The sequence below is a fragment of the Pseudopodoces humilis genome, chromosome 14 (assembly GCF_049639895.1).
Source record: "Pseudopodoces humilis isolate 2021_Gansu_Grassland_sample_001 chromosome 14, ASM4963989v1, whole genome shotgun sequence".
Lineage (NCBI taxonomy): Eukaryota > Metazoa > Chordata > Aves > Passeriformes > Paridae > Pseudopodoces > Pseudopodoces humilis.
In genome coordinates this window covers 6,543,830-6,557,731 of record NC_142213.1, presented here as the reverse complement: position 1 = coordinate 6,557,731, position 13,902 = coordinate 6,543,830, and the positions used below count along the sequence as shown (strand labels likewise).

Genomic DNA, 13,902 nt, shown 5'->3' with positions numbered 1-13,902 from the left:
ACTCAGTGGTACAAAGGCAGCTGCAGAGCTGAGTCATGTGTCCCTTGTCCCTGTCGCTGGCACGACAGGTCAGCCCTTTCATGGCTTCTGCGAGATGACATCACCGGGCAGAACATTTAAACACCACCAACTTCACTTCCCAGCCTGGGGCTTATTGTCCCTCCCTTCCTCCCCCACCCCTCCAAGGCTGATTCACAAAGAGTTTTAATTCCTATTAAGCTCAGTGAGACAAAATAATTGTATTTGGGAACAAATGTTACAGCTAGAAAGAACAGTGAGCAGAAATCTTCCTGCTGGCATCAGCTGGTGCCACAGCCCAGCTCAGAACTGGCACCAGGGCTGGTACCAAAGGAGGAGACCCACCACCACAACCAGGTCTGAGGCTTGGGACATGTCCCTAATCTGGTGTGGAGGACAAAGGGGCAGTGGGGTGGGATGGGTTCACACCAATGAGCTTATTCTGTCCCCATCCATCCCCTAGAGCTCCGCTGTGTTGTTAAGGCCACCACTTTCAGACAGGAGAGGTTCCACTTAGGGCAAGGGGCACAGCTGTGTGGCCAAAACCCACGCAGAACAAGGGGGCAGCGCTGAACCACGTCCCAAGAGTCCACCAAACATCCCATCCAGCGAGGTTCTCATGGGCAATCCCACCTGTCCTGACCCTGCCTGGCACCCAGCCACAAGCCAAACCCACACAGCACCCCTGACACGTGTGAGTGCTGGGGGATCTCCATCCCAGCGTGTCCCTGAGGTGCCACTGACCAGAGCCAGCTCAGAGGCACAAGCACACTAAAACCCCTTGCCACTCCACTCCACAGCCAGCAAGCTGCTGCTCAAGCAGTCCAGTGCCTACTGTGCCAATTAAAAAGAAGCTAAAACCAGCAGAAATAAAAAATAACAGCCTAAAAACAGCACACATTTGTATTGCAAAGGAAGCTTTGGGATCAAAACCGCTGGACTGAGACATTACTGACAGAAAGAAAAATTCCTGAAAAGCACAATTAGGTCAGAAATGACACCTATCAAGGCTGGAAAGCTCATTAGTCTCACCCAGGCTGTTGAAAAAGGTTAATTGCAGGCTGTGGCAAGGTGAGGCTTTCCCCTGCACTCTCCCTGAGTGCTGGGCACCTGAGGTGATTCACCAGCTCCTTGGCCAAGTACCTGAATGACACCACCTAATTTCCCATGAACTGGGAACATTTTTGTTTGGTTTACATGTTTTAAATCCCTTAATGCTCATTTTCTGCTGCACCCAATGAAGGTGCCTGTATCCATCACATATCCATACTCTGCCTACCCTGCTCCCTCCCAGACCATCTACAGCTGCAGGTATAAAATGGAATTTGCAGTTAAAGCCAATGCCCAGCACAGAGCAGAAAGCAGTGATGGGGGAAGGACCAGTTGTGACACAGAAGAATTCACACACTGGTGCCACACACAGCCTCAGGAGCACCAAAAAAGCTTCCACTTCTGCTCAGGGAGGAACGAGCACAGAGAGAGGGACACCTGCACAAGCAAACCACAGGAGGAATAAATCCACACGACACCAGGACTTACCTCCACCCACTTCCCATTGACTTCCATGAAGAGGACGCAGAAAGGGTCGGATTTGGAGGTGACATCCCTGTCCAGGAGGTTTTGGCCACAGATGGACAGCTCGACTTTGCAGACACAGTACTGGGAGCCGACGGGCCCGGCCGGCGTGGGAGTCACGGTGTACGCCATGGACTGCGCTGGCAGCAGCTCCAGGCACTCTGTGGGACAGGACAGGGACAACCTCAGGGCTGGGAGGCAGCAAACATTCTGGCTTTGCTGCCTCCATCTCCCAAATGTCCTGAGTGGAGGCCCAGCAGAGCACCCATCACCTGCTGTGAGTTTGCTCCATAAATAACAAGGAAAGGTAACATCTTACCCCCTCAAAGGAGAACAAACCCCCCAACCTCCTCTTCCACCATTCATCTCATTTTGTTTGTACTGAGAAACCACATTTCCACATCATCTTTCAGCACAAACCTGATTGTTTGCTGTTGTCTGTCTGTCCCTGGCCAACAGACCACAGACCTAAGCTACGAGGGGCAAACTTGTGCTCTGCCCTGCAAATCATCATAGGGAAAGGGATGAGACTGTGAGGATGAGTGTGATGCAGGGCAGCTCCAGCCCTCAATCAGCCCCATCTCCTCTCAGCTCCCGAGGCCAGCAGAGGACAGTGGCTCTGGCAGAAGTTAGAAAGTGGCACAAGCTGTTTCAGAGAAGTGAAGGCAAATGTGACAAGCATTGCATGATCTGGAGCACAATTTACAGGGCACTTACTAAAAATTCATTTAAAGTCTTAACAAAAGTCTGCTATCAAAGCAATTTTGCAGAGATAAATGCATTTTATACCATTATTTGTGCAAAACCTCATCCCACAGGACAGTCTTGACTTCTGATATACATTTTACTTGTCACAGCCACCAGTGGTCTTCAATGGAGAAGAAAGGGGAGAAAAAAGAGGAAAAAAAGCATTTTCAGTTCAATTTATACTAACAAACCTTTGTGGCTTACTAGTGGAGAGTGAGCTCTTCTCAGCAGCTGCTTCAGTACCTTTTGTTTTCTTTTTCAAGAGCGGCTCCTGTCTCATCCACTTTATCTGAAACCCCTGAACATTGCTTTCCTCCACCTTGATAAACCATCTGCTTCTGTTTGGCATTGAAACCCCAATTAATATTATCTATTTGTTTTGCCTGGGTATGGGTATTTACAAGCCCATGTGCTGCTGGGAGCTGCCTTTTTCCCTCACAGCTCAGCTTCCAAGCTGGAATGGGGATGGAGGGCAGGGACAGGGTGATCCCAGCAGGGCTGTGGGAGAGAGAAGGAGCTCTGGACTCACCTCGGGCTGTCCCGAGTGTTCAGCTCCGCTACAATGAATTCTGAGCAGAAAACAGCTCCAGCTCCCAAGGCCTGGAGCCCTCCTCTCCTGCCTGCCAAGGTCTCTGCTTGGCACTAAGTCACCAGAAACAAGCCTGGTTTTAACCCCCACCAGTAAACACGAGCTCTTCACCCCAGACTGCTGCTCAGGGACAGAGCGGTACAACATCCCAGCTCCGCAGGAACTCAGAAACTTCTCCAGAAGAAGGAAAACCCCATCCATGGCTGCAGGACCAAAACAGCACCCACATCCCATTCCCAAGTGTGGCTCCCCCTTGCTAGACCAAGCCAGTCTGGTGCCGTCCCTCCCCATGCACAGCAGCTCAACGCCAGAACGGTGGCACATGTGGGCAACCTCCCATCTACTGCAGCTTCAAGGAGTAACACAGGAGAAGTAAAAGTCCTCATGGTTCATCCACCATGGCTGGGGGACGAGCTCCAAGGTGCCCATCCCTGCCGCTGCCCCACCCAAGCCCATGTTGCCAGCTGCAGCTAAAGTGAAGATTTTACTTAATTATTTTTCTTTAATGCACAGATCATATAATCAACGTCTTAAAATAACCAAGCCTGTTCTATTTATGCTGCTGTCTGTCTGCTACTCCCTCTGAAAAGCAAACAGGGGGCAGCTGTGCTGGCATGGACCTGGTCCTGCCGGAGAAGGGAGATCTGGGCCGCGTTTTTCCATCTCCCCTTCCCCCAGATCTCAGTGCTGTCTCATAAAAAGCAGAGGAAGCAAGTGACTCAGTGGAAAAACCTTTTTTTCCCAGGGCTGGCAGACACCAAAACATCCTCTTGGTGCACAGTACATCACCCGTGCTCCAGCCCCTGAGCTCAGCCTGTTCGGCTCCCCAGGGTGTGCACGGGCAGGACAGGCACTGGGAAGGGGAGATGGCCAGCACCAGCCACCTCTGGAAAGCCACCTCTCCTGCCACTGCACTGGCACAGATCCAGCACTTTCCTCTTGCTACACCAGCATGGATCCAGCACCTTCCACAGGGCCAGGTGCTTCAGCACCAGCCATGGCTCCTCCAGTTCAGTTTTCACATCTCAGGCACCACCAGCGAGCCAGCACCATTCTAACACCCCCCAAAAGCTTCCAGTTCAAGGGGAGTTTGAGCTGGCACCGAAAGAGTCGGCGTGCCATCATCTGTATTCCACTCTCTCCTCCCGTTTTTGTTCTCCTCTCCCCACATTTGCTGCCCTGAACAAAGTCCTGTGACTCGCTCAGCATCTGCAGCCAAATATTCTCCTGATGTACAATCGCAGCTGCCGGCTCCGTGCCGAGCTCGCAGACACGTGGTCTCCCAAGGAAACACGGCCAGGTTCCCAATGAGGGGTCTCAGGGACAAGCCTGGAGGTCTGACTGCCCCACTGTCCCATCTGCTATCAAGAGGTGTCACAAGAGCAGGACCAGAATGCAGGGACATGGTCACCAAATCCTTTTTGGGCTCCAGCTTCCAGGATCTTCTGAACTGAACATCCTTGTGCTTACAACTTCAAGTACTTTTTCCTCCATGGCTTGGTCACTTCCAAGCTGCTCCATGTCCACAACATCCCACAGAGAAGGGTTTTGCTGTTTTTCTGGGGGGCACACAAAAACCCTGGGGCTGCCCTGAATATCTAAGAATATCTAGCAGTCCCAGAGCAGAGTCTCATCCCATGGTGTCCCAATCTCTACAGCAGATCGCCAAATCATTTTTACAAATTGTAAAATGGTCAGCAGAAAAACCCGGGAGCTTTACTTCCTCTCGTGTCTGAAAGGGAAAGAGGGGAAGGAGACACCTGTTTTTCAAACTAACTCATGACTGAAGAGGTCCCCCCTCCCTCTGCAGAAGAGCAGCCCCATGAGGAGCAGTTCCTCAGGCCATGCTAAACCTCTGTTTTAAGCATTAACAAGAGAAAACAGAGGAGAAAAAATAAAGCTGTGTTTCAGGTAAAACTTTTTTTTTTGAGGGGGGGTGGGGTGTTAATCTTAATAGTGCCCTAAATTTAGTGGTCTCTCATTAAAGAAATAATTTCTTTCATAGGCAATACCAGGAATATTTGAAACAGACACAGAAGTACCAATACCCAATGGTGACATCATGCAAAATCCTGCTGTGTCCATCCCAGGGAACAGGAGATCCTTCTTTGGGATGAACCACGATTTCTGTGATAGCCCACAAAAGTCCCCTTTGACTATTTTCCCACTACAGCCTATTGCAATTGTGGAAGCAAAATTCCTTTCAGGAAAGCAAAAATGAGAGAGGAGTATCAAATAGGTAAATTGGGGTTGTTATAAATGACATATCTGTGGATACACAGAGGGAGAGCAGTGATACCAGAGGGAGGATTAAGGGCAGGTGAAAACAGCTTGTCAGAAGATGGAAGCAGGAGAGGAGTGTGAGGACACAGAAACTGGTTGCCCAGAGCAGCAGAAAAGTTGAAACATGGGACACATGGAGCTGGAGACACCAGGAAAAGCTGGGATGCCCTGCAGTGGACACCAGAGGCAGCTCCCCACACCACCACAACTCCCAGGGGTCACTTTCCTCTCTCCTGCTGACAGAGTCATCTCCAGAACTCTTTCACAAAGCAAAAACATTTGCCTCTCAGTCCCACCTAGGCAGTTCAGTGGATTCACAGCTTGCACCTGGTCCTTTCTGCAGCCTCTTTACCTTCTGCACTCAGGTGCAATTAGTCATGCACCCTGCACCATGCTGCCAGTCCCCCAGCAAATGCCTCTGGCACAGGTGAGCAGGATGGGAGGCAGAAAGGGGATGCTTGGTACATCCCTGCAGATGTTCCTTGGGTACCTGCTACCATCAGAGGACCTTCATCTCTCTCCCACTGGGCAGGGAAAGGCTGAAAACTGCCTCTGAGTATCCCAGCACAGACAGCACAGCTGGGACTGAGCTCAAATTCTTCCAAATTCACAGAGATTTGGGGCAGACCCAGCAGAGAGATGCCCAGGCAGGGCTCGTTTCCAGCCTGATGCAAGTCCCGCAGTCCTGCCTGCTGGAAGCCAAGGGGACTGTACTGAGATACTCTGGTGCCTGGTACAGAAGGACAAAGTGTTTCAGGACAAGCTAATAAAGTGGTATTTCCAATGAACCTTTCCTGATGGAAGCTGTCCCTAATGGACAATAGACAATGCTGCTCGTGCTGTCAGCTGGGCTTCTCACACCAGCACTGCCAAATTCCAGCTCAAGGGCTGCTGGCCACTGCTGTGACTGTGGCTGCTTCTCCCTTTCACACTTGGGCAATAAGCACCCGCAGTGCCAGCTCCTCTCACACTGCTGCTGTCCCCAGAAAAGCTCTCACCCTCCAGGTCTCTGCAGGTTTGGTGCCAGTGAGGGCAGCGCTCACCTTGCTGGAACCCCAAGCAGCACATGGGCAGCACCCAGCACGGCTTCTCCAGGGGTGATGATCAGCAGAGCCCTGAGAAGTCACTTGAGGTAACCTGGGAGTCACAAATGGCAAGAAAACTCCGAAGCAAACCCTGTGGCACCCCCAAAGTGGCTCATCTCATGTTGAAAATATCATCACCTGAAAGGCAGCTCCAAAACACTTTCCCGTGCCCGGTACAGAGCTGAGACAGGCACTGCTGATGTCAGGCAGGTACCCACCACCTCCAGCAGCCTTCTGTGCCATCCCCACTCGTGGCACAGAGCTGCTGGAGCCCGGGAGGCAGTGGCATTAGTGGCATTAGTGAGGAGGCTGGCTCACACTGAAGGATCACAGTGGGAGTGATTCCTCCACACAGCCTCCTCCAGCCCTGTATCCCTGCTCCCTGTACCACCTCACAGCCCTTACTGCGATCCCAAGGGTTCTCCTGGGACCACCAAACGTGCCCCCCTGGCTCCTTTGGAGATGTTTCCTCCATCTGAGCAGGAGCTGGAAGGACCTGGGGCTGCTCTGTCCTGAGTAACCATCCTGTAGCTGAGGTGAGCTGCCCGAGGGCACCGGGAAAGGCAAAAGCCCCTGGGGGGGGTGAAAGCCCGTCCTCTGCAAGCAGAGGATGGACCCAGGACCTCAGAGAGGGGCTCACACCCACAGAGACACCAAAACTGGAAATCTCAGCAAGCCAGGGGTGTGAGAGGAAAACCAAACACCTTTTATGTGCTTCTGGCATGGAAGCAGCTTGGGGCAGAGTCCCGGCACTGGGACCAAAGAGCAAATTTGTTCTCCAACCCTCTACAGATAAAGTCTGAAAATGTCCCCCAAAGCCTCTAAGTATCTAAACCCACTTACCGCTGAGCAACCACGAGCCCCAAGAGCAGGAGAGCCAAAGAGAGGGGGGCACCCCCCGAGCTCTCAGGGTGTTTCCGCAATCCTCAGCTGTCGTCGCAGAGCCGAGGGCTCCGGGCCGCCAAACGAAAGCAAAAGCCGCTCCTCCGGAGCCCGCGGTGACGTGGGGACAGGGGCAGCACCACTGCTGCTGACACGGGCCGGGAGGAGCTGCAGGGGCTGGGCGCGTCCTGGGAGCGCGCTCACAAAGTCACAGAGTGGGGAAAAAAAAACAAACCAAAAAAAAACCCCAAAATCCACAAAAAAAAACCCGCCAACAAAACAAAACAACAAGAACAACAACAAGCACCAAAAATCCCGCAGGAAGAAGTCCTTTATCGGAAGCGGAGAGGAAGCGGAGGGGCTCTGCCCTGCGGCCAGCACACCAGGGGTGCCTGTGCGGGAGGCAGAGCCCACCTCGGTGCCCGCCCCGCTCCCTGCCCCGCTCGCAGACCCATCTGTGCCTCCAGGATCGCTGCTCAGCCCGCAGAAAGGGCAAACGAGGAGCAGGGCGAGCTGCGAGCGTGGCAGCCCCCCCTGCTCAGGACACACAGACACAGACAGACCCCATTCCCGTCTCCGCTGGCACGCACGGATTTGGCTCCGATTCGCGGGGAAGGCTTGCACATTTTCGCTTGACTACGAGTTTTCTCTGGGGCTCAGTTTAGGGAAATGTGTGATTCAGGGCAGAAAACATCACTGCGAATCGTGGCGATCGCATCAAGCCCTGCACACGGCCGCCCTACAAGGCGGACCAAGGGAAAGGTTGGTGTGCCGCGTCCCAGGCACAAATCCACGCTGCCCCTTCCGCGGGTGGGTGGGAGGCTCAGTCCTGCCGGAGCAGCCCCAGGCAGCACCGTGGGAGCCTCTGTCCCAAAGAGGGAAACGCCAAACCTGCCTCCCCAGGGCTTTTGTCAGGCACCTGCTCCTGCTGGGACAAACAAAGACACCAGGAGGTGCAGGAAGGGAGGACCAGGCACTCTCAGGATTTGGGGCACATTTTAACTTCCACTATTAAAAATTCCCTGCCCCATCCTACAGCAGCCATAAGAAAGCTGGGCACACTGTCACAAGGAGGGGGGATAGATGTTTCAAGGCTGGATTTGGAGGAGAAAGTGGACTCAATTAAAGCCAGCCCTATAGAATGTAGAGGATCGAGGCTGTGGGGAGGGTGGCTGGGCTGCAAAGGACACGCAGCCAGCAGGGCTCCCTTGCAGGTGCAGAGGGAGCCTCCCCCATCCTAACTATACACCATGTATAAAACAGGCTGTTTAACTTATTAACCACTTTTCTATGCTATTGAAAACAAAAATGCTGGCTTTCTGAATCTTAATTGGATTCCTATTCCCAGCCAACACCATCTATCACATGTGAGAGGAGAAGGAAAAAAAAAATCGTCCTTTATGTGATCAGAAATATCTTTAACTGCTTTTGGACCTCACTGCATGTCAGCCTAACCTCATGTCAGGCAGAACAGCCCCAGCAGCAGGCAGCTGCGCAAGTCCCTCCATCCCATGCACCATTTCATCCCTAAAGCAACCAGTGCTTCAGAGCTGATAAGATAAATAAATATTGATTCATAGGTACTTATGTGCAATGCTCATTTGCACTGGGACACCAACACCAAGTCATGCAGAGCACTGATGTCCCCGTGACTGAAGCCACCTTTCCCCCTCCCTTCCATCCCACCTCTCGGAGCCCCCCATCCCTTCCCCTTCACAGACAGGATTTTCATCACTAAGATCCAACGTTTTCCCACAGAATTTTAATTTTTTTTGGCCTGCTTTGCAGCAGAGAGATGCTGCCACTCGATGTGTGAAGCTTCACCCTGAGACAGAATTGTGTGCCAGCGACACAAAAATGCTGTGGTTTGTGAGAATGACGTCTGACTAATTCTCGACCCCTTCTCAACAGCTTTAGACACCGCTCGAGGGAATATCAGCCTGGGTTTAAATGGTTGCACAGCACTGGACTTGTTTAATAGCAAAACTTGTATTCCCAGCTTGTATCATGTTTAAAATCAGCCTCATGACAGCTGATGTTTCTTCCTAAATCCTCAGCTTCTGGAATCACGTGATGGTGGAAAATCCAGGGCTGGGGGGAAGGCGACTATTTTAGACACAAGATTTTTCCTGCTGGCTACAGGCAGAAAATATGACAGCTCCCAAACACAAGGCCTTAGCAAAAGCAGCAGAAAAATAAAATTTGAGCTCTTCTTGCTTGTTGAAACAAACTCATTTGTTTTTCTGGCATTTTAACAATGTTATGATCTCCAAACTCACCTGAGTTCCTGGGAATTAGTTTTTCCCCTGCTCCCATTATCCATACAAGTAACCTTGCAAAGCCAGCAGCCAGGAAACTGAGCCAAAGCAGCAAAAAGTGATGACTCAGGTCCTTCAACAAATATTTTATAGAAGTTTAAAAGACAAACTGTAATATTTCAGGGATAGAAAGGGTGGGGAAGTGTTCAATTCTCTTTTTTTCCACACTGTTTTGTGGGTTTTGCATCCTGCCAGGAGCACTATTTCAAATGCCAGGTGACTCCACTGCACCGGAAAATTCACCTTTCCTTCTATCCCCCCACCCTGCCTCTGAACACCAGCCAAGGCTGTCACATAAAGAGTTCCTTATGAGAACTGGCAGCCCTGAACCCGGACAGGAGGCTGCAAGTGTTGCTTTTTCATCAATTAACCTGGAATTATGTTCCCAGCACTGGAGAACAAGCCCCGATTTACGGTGGCGCAAGCGGCCCCGGCCAGCTCCCCCCGGGCAGAGGTTTCCACTGAAGTCAGTGGGAAACTCTTTCCACCAAGTGTAACGGGAGCAGGAGAAGTTATTCCTCCCAGACTCTTCACACACCACTCTGAGACTGCTGAAAGGAAAACAAAGCTGATGCAATTCCAGTACACAACTGAGGAGACTGGTAAATCGTGGGGTAGCTAGCGGCTGCTCCAGCACCGCACAGTCCCGGTGTTTTGGGAGGGGGATCGCTGGAAGAGGAGCGGAATCAAGGACTGCCAAGAGTTGTGCAGCTGATATATCCCCCTAGGGCAAAGAGCATCCTCATCCACAGCTCAGCTTCAGCAGCTGAATCCAAGAAGGATTTTTCCACACTGGAATCCCCCAGTTCCTGGGCTCCAGGCCCCCTCCTACAGCACAGGCTGGCCATGCACTGGAGCTGTCTAACCCTGCCAAGCAATGGCTTCACAAACAGCTTGTCAGCAACCAGCATGAGGTCCCTTGCTGTCCCCCAGCACAGGCCCCAGGAGCAGGGATGTCCCCAGGACATGCTGATCCTCAGGATCTCCGTTCCCTTCAGCTGGAGCTCAAAGGGCGGCAGCGAGGGAGAAGCGTCGCAGCAGTCAGACCACCCTGCCCACCCTCACACCACACCAGGGCAATGTCTGCAGCCCCTTCCAGGGATACAAACTGTGTTCCTGACCAAGCAGGTCAGCAGGGCACAGCAGGGCACATGCCACCAGTGCCAGCAGAGGCAGGCTGCTGGCAAACTCCATCCCCGGGGGGTTGGGGACAGTGTTGGCTCTTAGAGAGCAGCTCCAGGACTGTGTCTACCCAAGGCAGGTGCTAGGGGCTGCCTACACCACAGGAAGACGAAATTCAGGGACACTTGGAAGCCTCACTAGAGATGCCCTCACTCTTCCCCTCCACTTTTATGCCAGTCAGGATGCTCCAGCAGCAACAGCAGGGAAAGGAAAACACACATCACCAGAAAACGTATGTCCCGGGCTATCACACAGCTGTAACTAAAGCAAGTGCAGCATTCGCCCAAGGCAACTACAGGAAAACATCCTCCACTGACTGCGTTCTTCAAAACAACTCCTTTCCACATGGCCCGAGCTTTTGTTCCCAGCCTTCCTCCTCCCATCTCTCCGTTCCCTGCCCCCGACCAGCTTCGGCAGAAGGCTATTTCTGGCTGATAATAAATAATTTTCTGACTCCAGAAAAGCACGGTGGTATCATAGGTCCCAGTACCTCGGCTGGCTCGAGGAGGGTGCTGCAGGTGCCAGGGGAGCAGGATCAGAACTCAGCACACCTGGGCTATGCTCACAACTCCAGCTTTTCCAGCGAGGATCAGGTGTATTGCCAGGAGGTTCAAACCTAATCCTCGAGGTTCATGAGGATCCTCCCAATTCCTTTCCACAAAGCAGCTCACGCTCTGGGGAGCCAGCAGCAGGGACCCAGCCCTTCAGAGATGTTTCTGCCACCGAAGCTCAGCTCTCTACTCACCTCTATTTCCTGTTCCACCCTCCTTGTGCTGACCAGCTCCAAAGGGTGTGTTTGCCCACCAAGTGCTCCAGCCCCACTGGCTTTAGTCCAGCCACTTGCCTAAATTAAGGTTACTCACACAAAGACTTATTGCATCAGGTCTTCAGGCTGGCAGGGCTGACAGAAAAACACCTCCCTGCCTGTCGCCCTCCAGGCACCCTGACACTGCCGAGCGAAACGCTCCGCTCGCCTCTTCCTCAGAGAACAAAGCGTCTTGCTGGGCACAGAGGAGAGAGAGGCAGCACATCCGTGAGGATAAACCCTCCCAATCCCCCCAAAACGCATGGCATGAAGGATCTCATCGCCAGCTGGAGCAGCATCGGGCTGCAAACAGCTCCTGAAAAGCGACTCTGCGATTCCTCAGCCTCCAACTCGCCAGATCCCCCCTGTGACTCAGGATAAGGAGAGGGGCTTGCAGCAGCTGCCCGGAAAAAAGCCCTACAAATACCCCCAGGCTTGGGGAGTGAAGCCACCAGGCCCTGGCACTTGCCTGGGGGTCGCACGCCCAGCTGACATCTTTACAAGTGGATTCAGACACACAGAGAGTGGGAAGGGAGAAACTTGCACACCGTGCGTGGATGAAGGGAGCCGGGAGTGACAGGGGGACTGTCCTGAGGGGTGGCCGAGGAACGAAGGGTCCGTCTCAGGGGACGGAAGCTCTGTCCCAGGGGATGCAGGGTCTGTCCGGGAGGACGAAGGATCTGTCCAAGCGGACAGAGGGCAGAAGCGCCACCCCACAGCTCGGGACGAGCCAGTGAGGGACACTGCCCTGCGGTCCCCATCCGGCGGCTGACACCGCTGTAACACTGTCCCGGCCACCTTCCCACCGGACTCTCCGCTATCTCAGCACCCCCCCGAGCCACGGCGGGCCAGCCCCACGCTCCGTTATCCCCAGGGCATCCTTGGGGGCTGCCGGTACTCACCGGGCCGGGCCGAGCAGCTCCCGCGGGGCTGCGGGCTCAGAACCTCCCCAGGGCCGCGCCCGCCCCTCGCCATCACCGCCCACCCGCCCGCACGGCGATGGCGAGGGGCGGGCGGTGCTCGGGCTCCCCCCTCCCGGAACGAGCATCATCCGCCTCGGATTTAAAAAAAATAATAATAATAAAAAAAAATGAATAAGGATCCACCCCAAAACTTCTTCGCTGGCTGCTTTTGCTAAGCTGTTGGGGGGAGAAAAAAAAAAATTTAAAATGAAAAAAATGCTTAAAGCAGCCTAAAAAATACATCTAAAGAATTGTTTTCTGTGTTATGCACTCAGGTCCAAGGAAAAATAAAACTTTGTTGGGTCATCACCCATCGCTTTTCAGCGAAACCACTGGGTTTTGTGCTGTTTGGGAGAAAGCAGGGTTTTCCCTGCCCAGCCGATGTGGGTGCTCCTGGTGCCTGGACTGTGTCCTGCTGATTCTGCTTCCCGTGGGAAAAAGAAGGAAAACGAGCAGGCCCCAAATGCACGGCCCAGAGGTGAAGGGCTGGCCAGTGGCACACTGACCCATCACCGTACTCACCCCAAGGAGCTGGCGTGTGTTCCCTTCGAGGCTGGTGCCACCAGGGTTTGACCCCAACCTGCCATTAGCAACCTTGGTGGACACATCATCAGGCACCCAGGACATTTATAGAGATATTTTTGATGTGGATATAGGGTAATAAGGCTGAAAGCCTCCCTCTGAGGCTGCCGATTAAATAAACCATCCATATTTGCTCAGAGCTCTTTACTACGAGCTCTGCTCATGCTTTGGAAGATCACAGGCAAATAAGCAAGTCCCGAATTCTCCTGGCTAGCTGGAATGCTTTCCTCTCCTTCACTTTGAGCTGTGGAAGGCGCAGGAGTTTTAAGGCAGGGAGTTTTTAGCCTGCACAAGGTTCTCCCTCCTCCAGCCCCGCTCCCCTCTCAGCCCCAGGAGTGGAGCAGTGGACACAGGACGGGCTCAGGGCCACCAGTGCTCCTGCTCAGCACAGGCACCACGACACTCAACATCCAACTAAAAGCTGAGCAACCCCGTTCTTTCTGTGTAAAGAACTGTGTGGCCAGAAACCATCACAGAAAGGAACGAGGTTGTGCCTGAAAGAGGAATTCAGTGGGAGAAGTGGGGTCTGTGCCAGACCTGCCCTCCTACCTCCTTGCCTGAGGCTTAAAATGTCACTTTGAGGGGAAAAGGGAGAGGCAGACGGTATTTCACAAATGCCAATATGCCTGTTTTCTCACAGATCAGTTTTTCCTGTGTTTTCTCTCCTGCCAGCACGATGCCTCCAAGTCACAGCAGGTTCAGGGATACCTGGAACTGGTTTTAGCAGAGGGGAAACAGTGGTTGTGTTTCCTGCTCTTTGGAGCTGTGGCCATCCTGTGCAGCAGCCCGGCCCAGCCTGGCTCCAGCTGCTCTCCAGCATGAAATCCAGGCTCCCTCCCGCCCTCCAGCAGCGTGTTTATTTACAGCACAGTGT

The 13,902-nt window shown here is 53.0% G+C and overlaps 1 protein-coding gene across 7 annotated transcripts in view; it reads right to left on the bottom strand.

The window, feature by feature from the left end:
- The window catches only part of CPNE2 (copine 2), a 43,077-nt gene extending 30,618 nt beyond the window's left edge, over positions 1–12,459 (bottom strand). For 2 of the 7 annotated variants that reach the window (XM_014255407.2, XM_088062282.1), the window contains exons 1-2: positions 12,387–12,459; positions 1,558–1,754 (exon numbers count right to left, since the gene is read on the bottom strand). In XM_014255407.2, the coding sequence (XP_014110882.2) occupies positions 1,558–1,754; positions 12,387–12,459 (270 nt within the window). Of the gene's footprint in view, positions 1–1,557; positions 1,755–2,382; positions 2,462–2,583; positions 2,725–5,564; positions 5,585–7,140; positions 7,313–11,169; positions 11,245–11,542; positions 11,808–12,386 lie in introns of those variants that run through there. The other 5 variants (XM_088062279.1, XM_088062280.1, XM_014255408.2 and 2 more) reach the window with 5 other exon arrangements.
- Between the last annotated feature and the right edge of the window lie 1,443 nt (positions 12,460–13,902).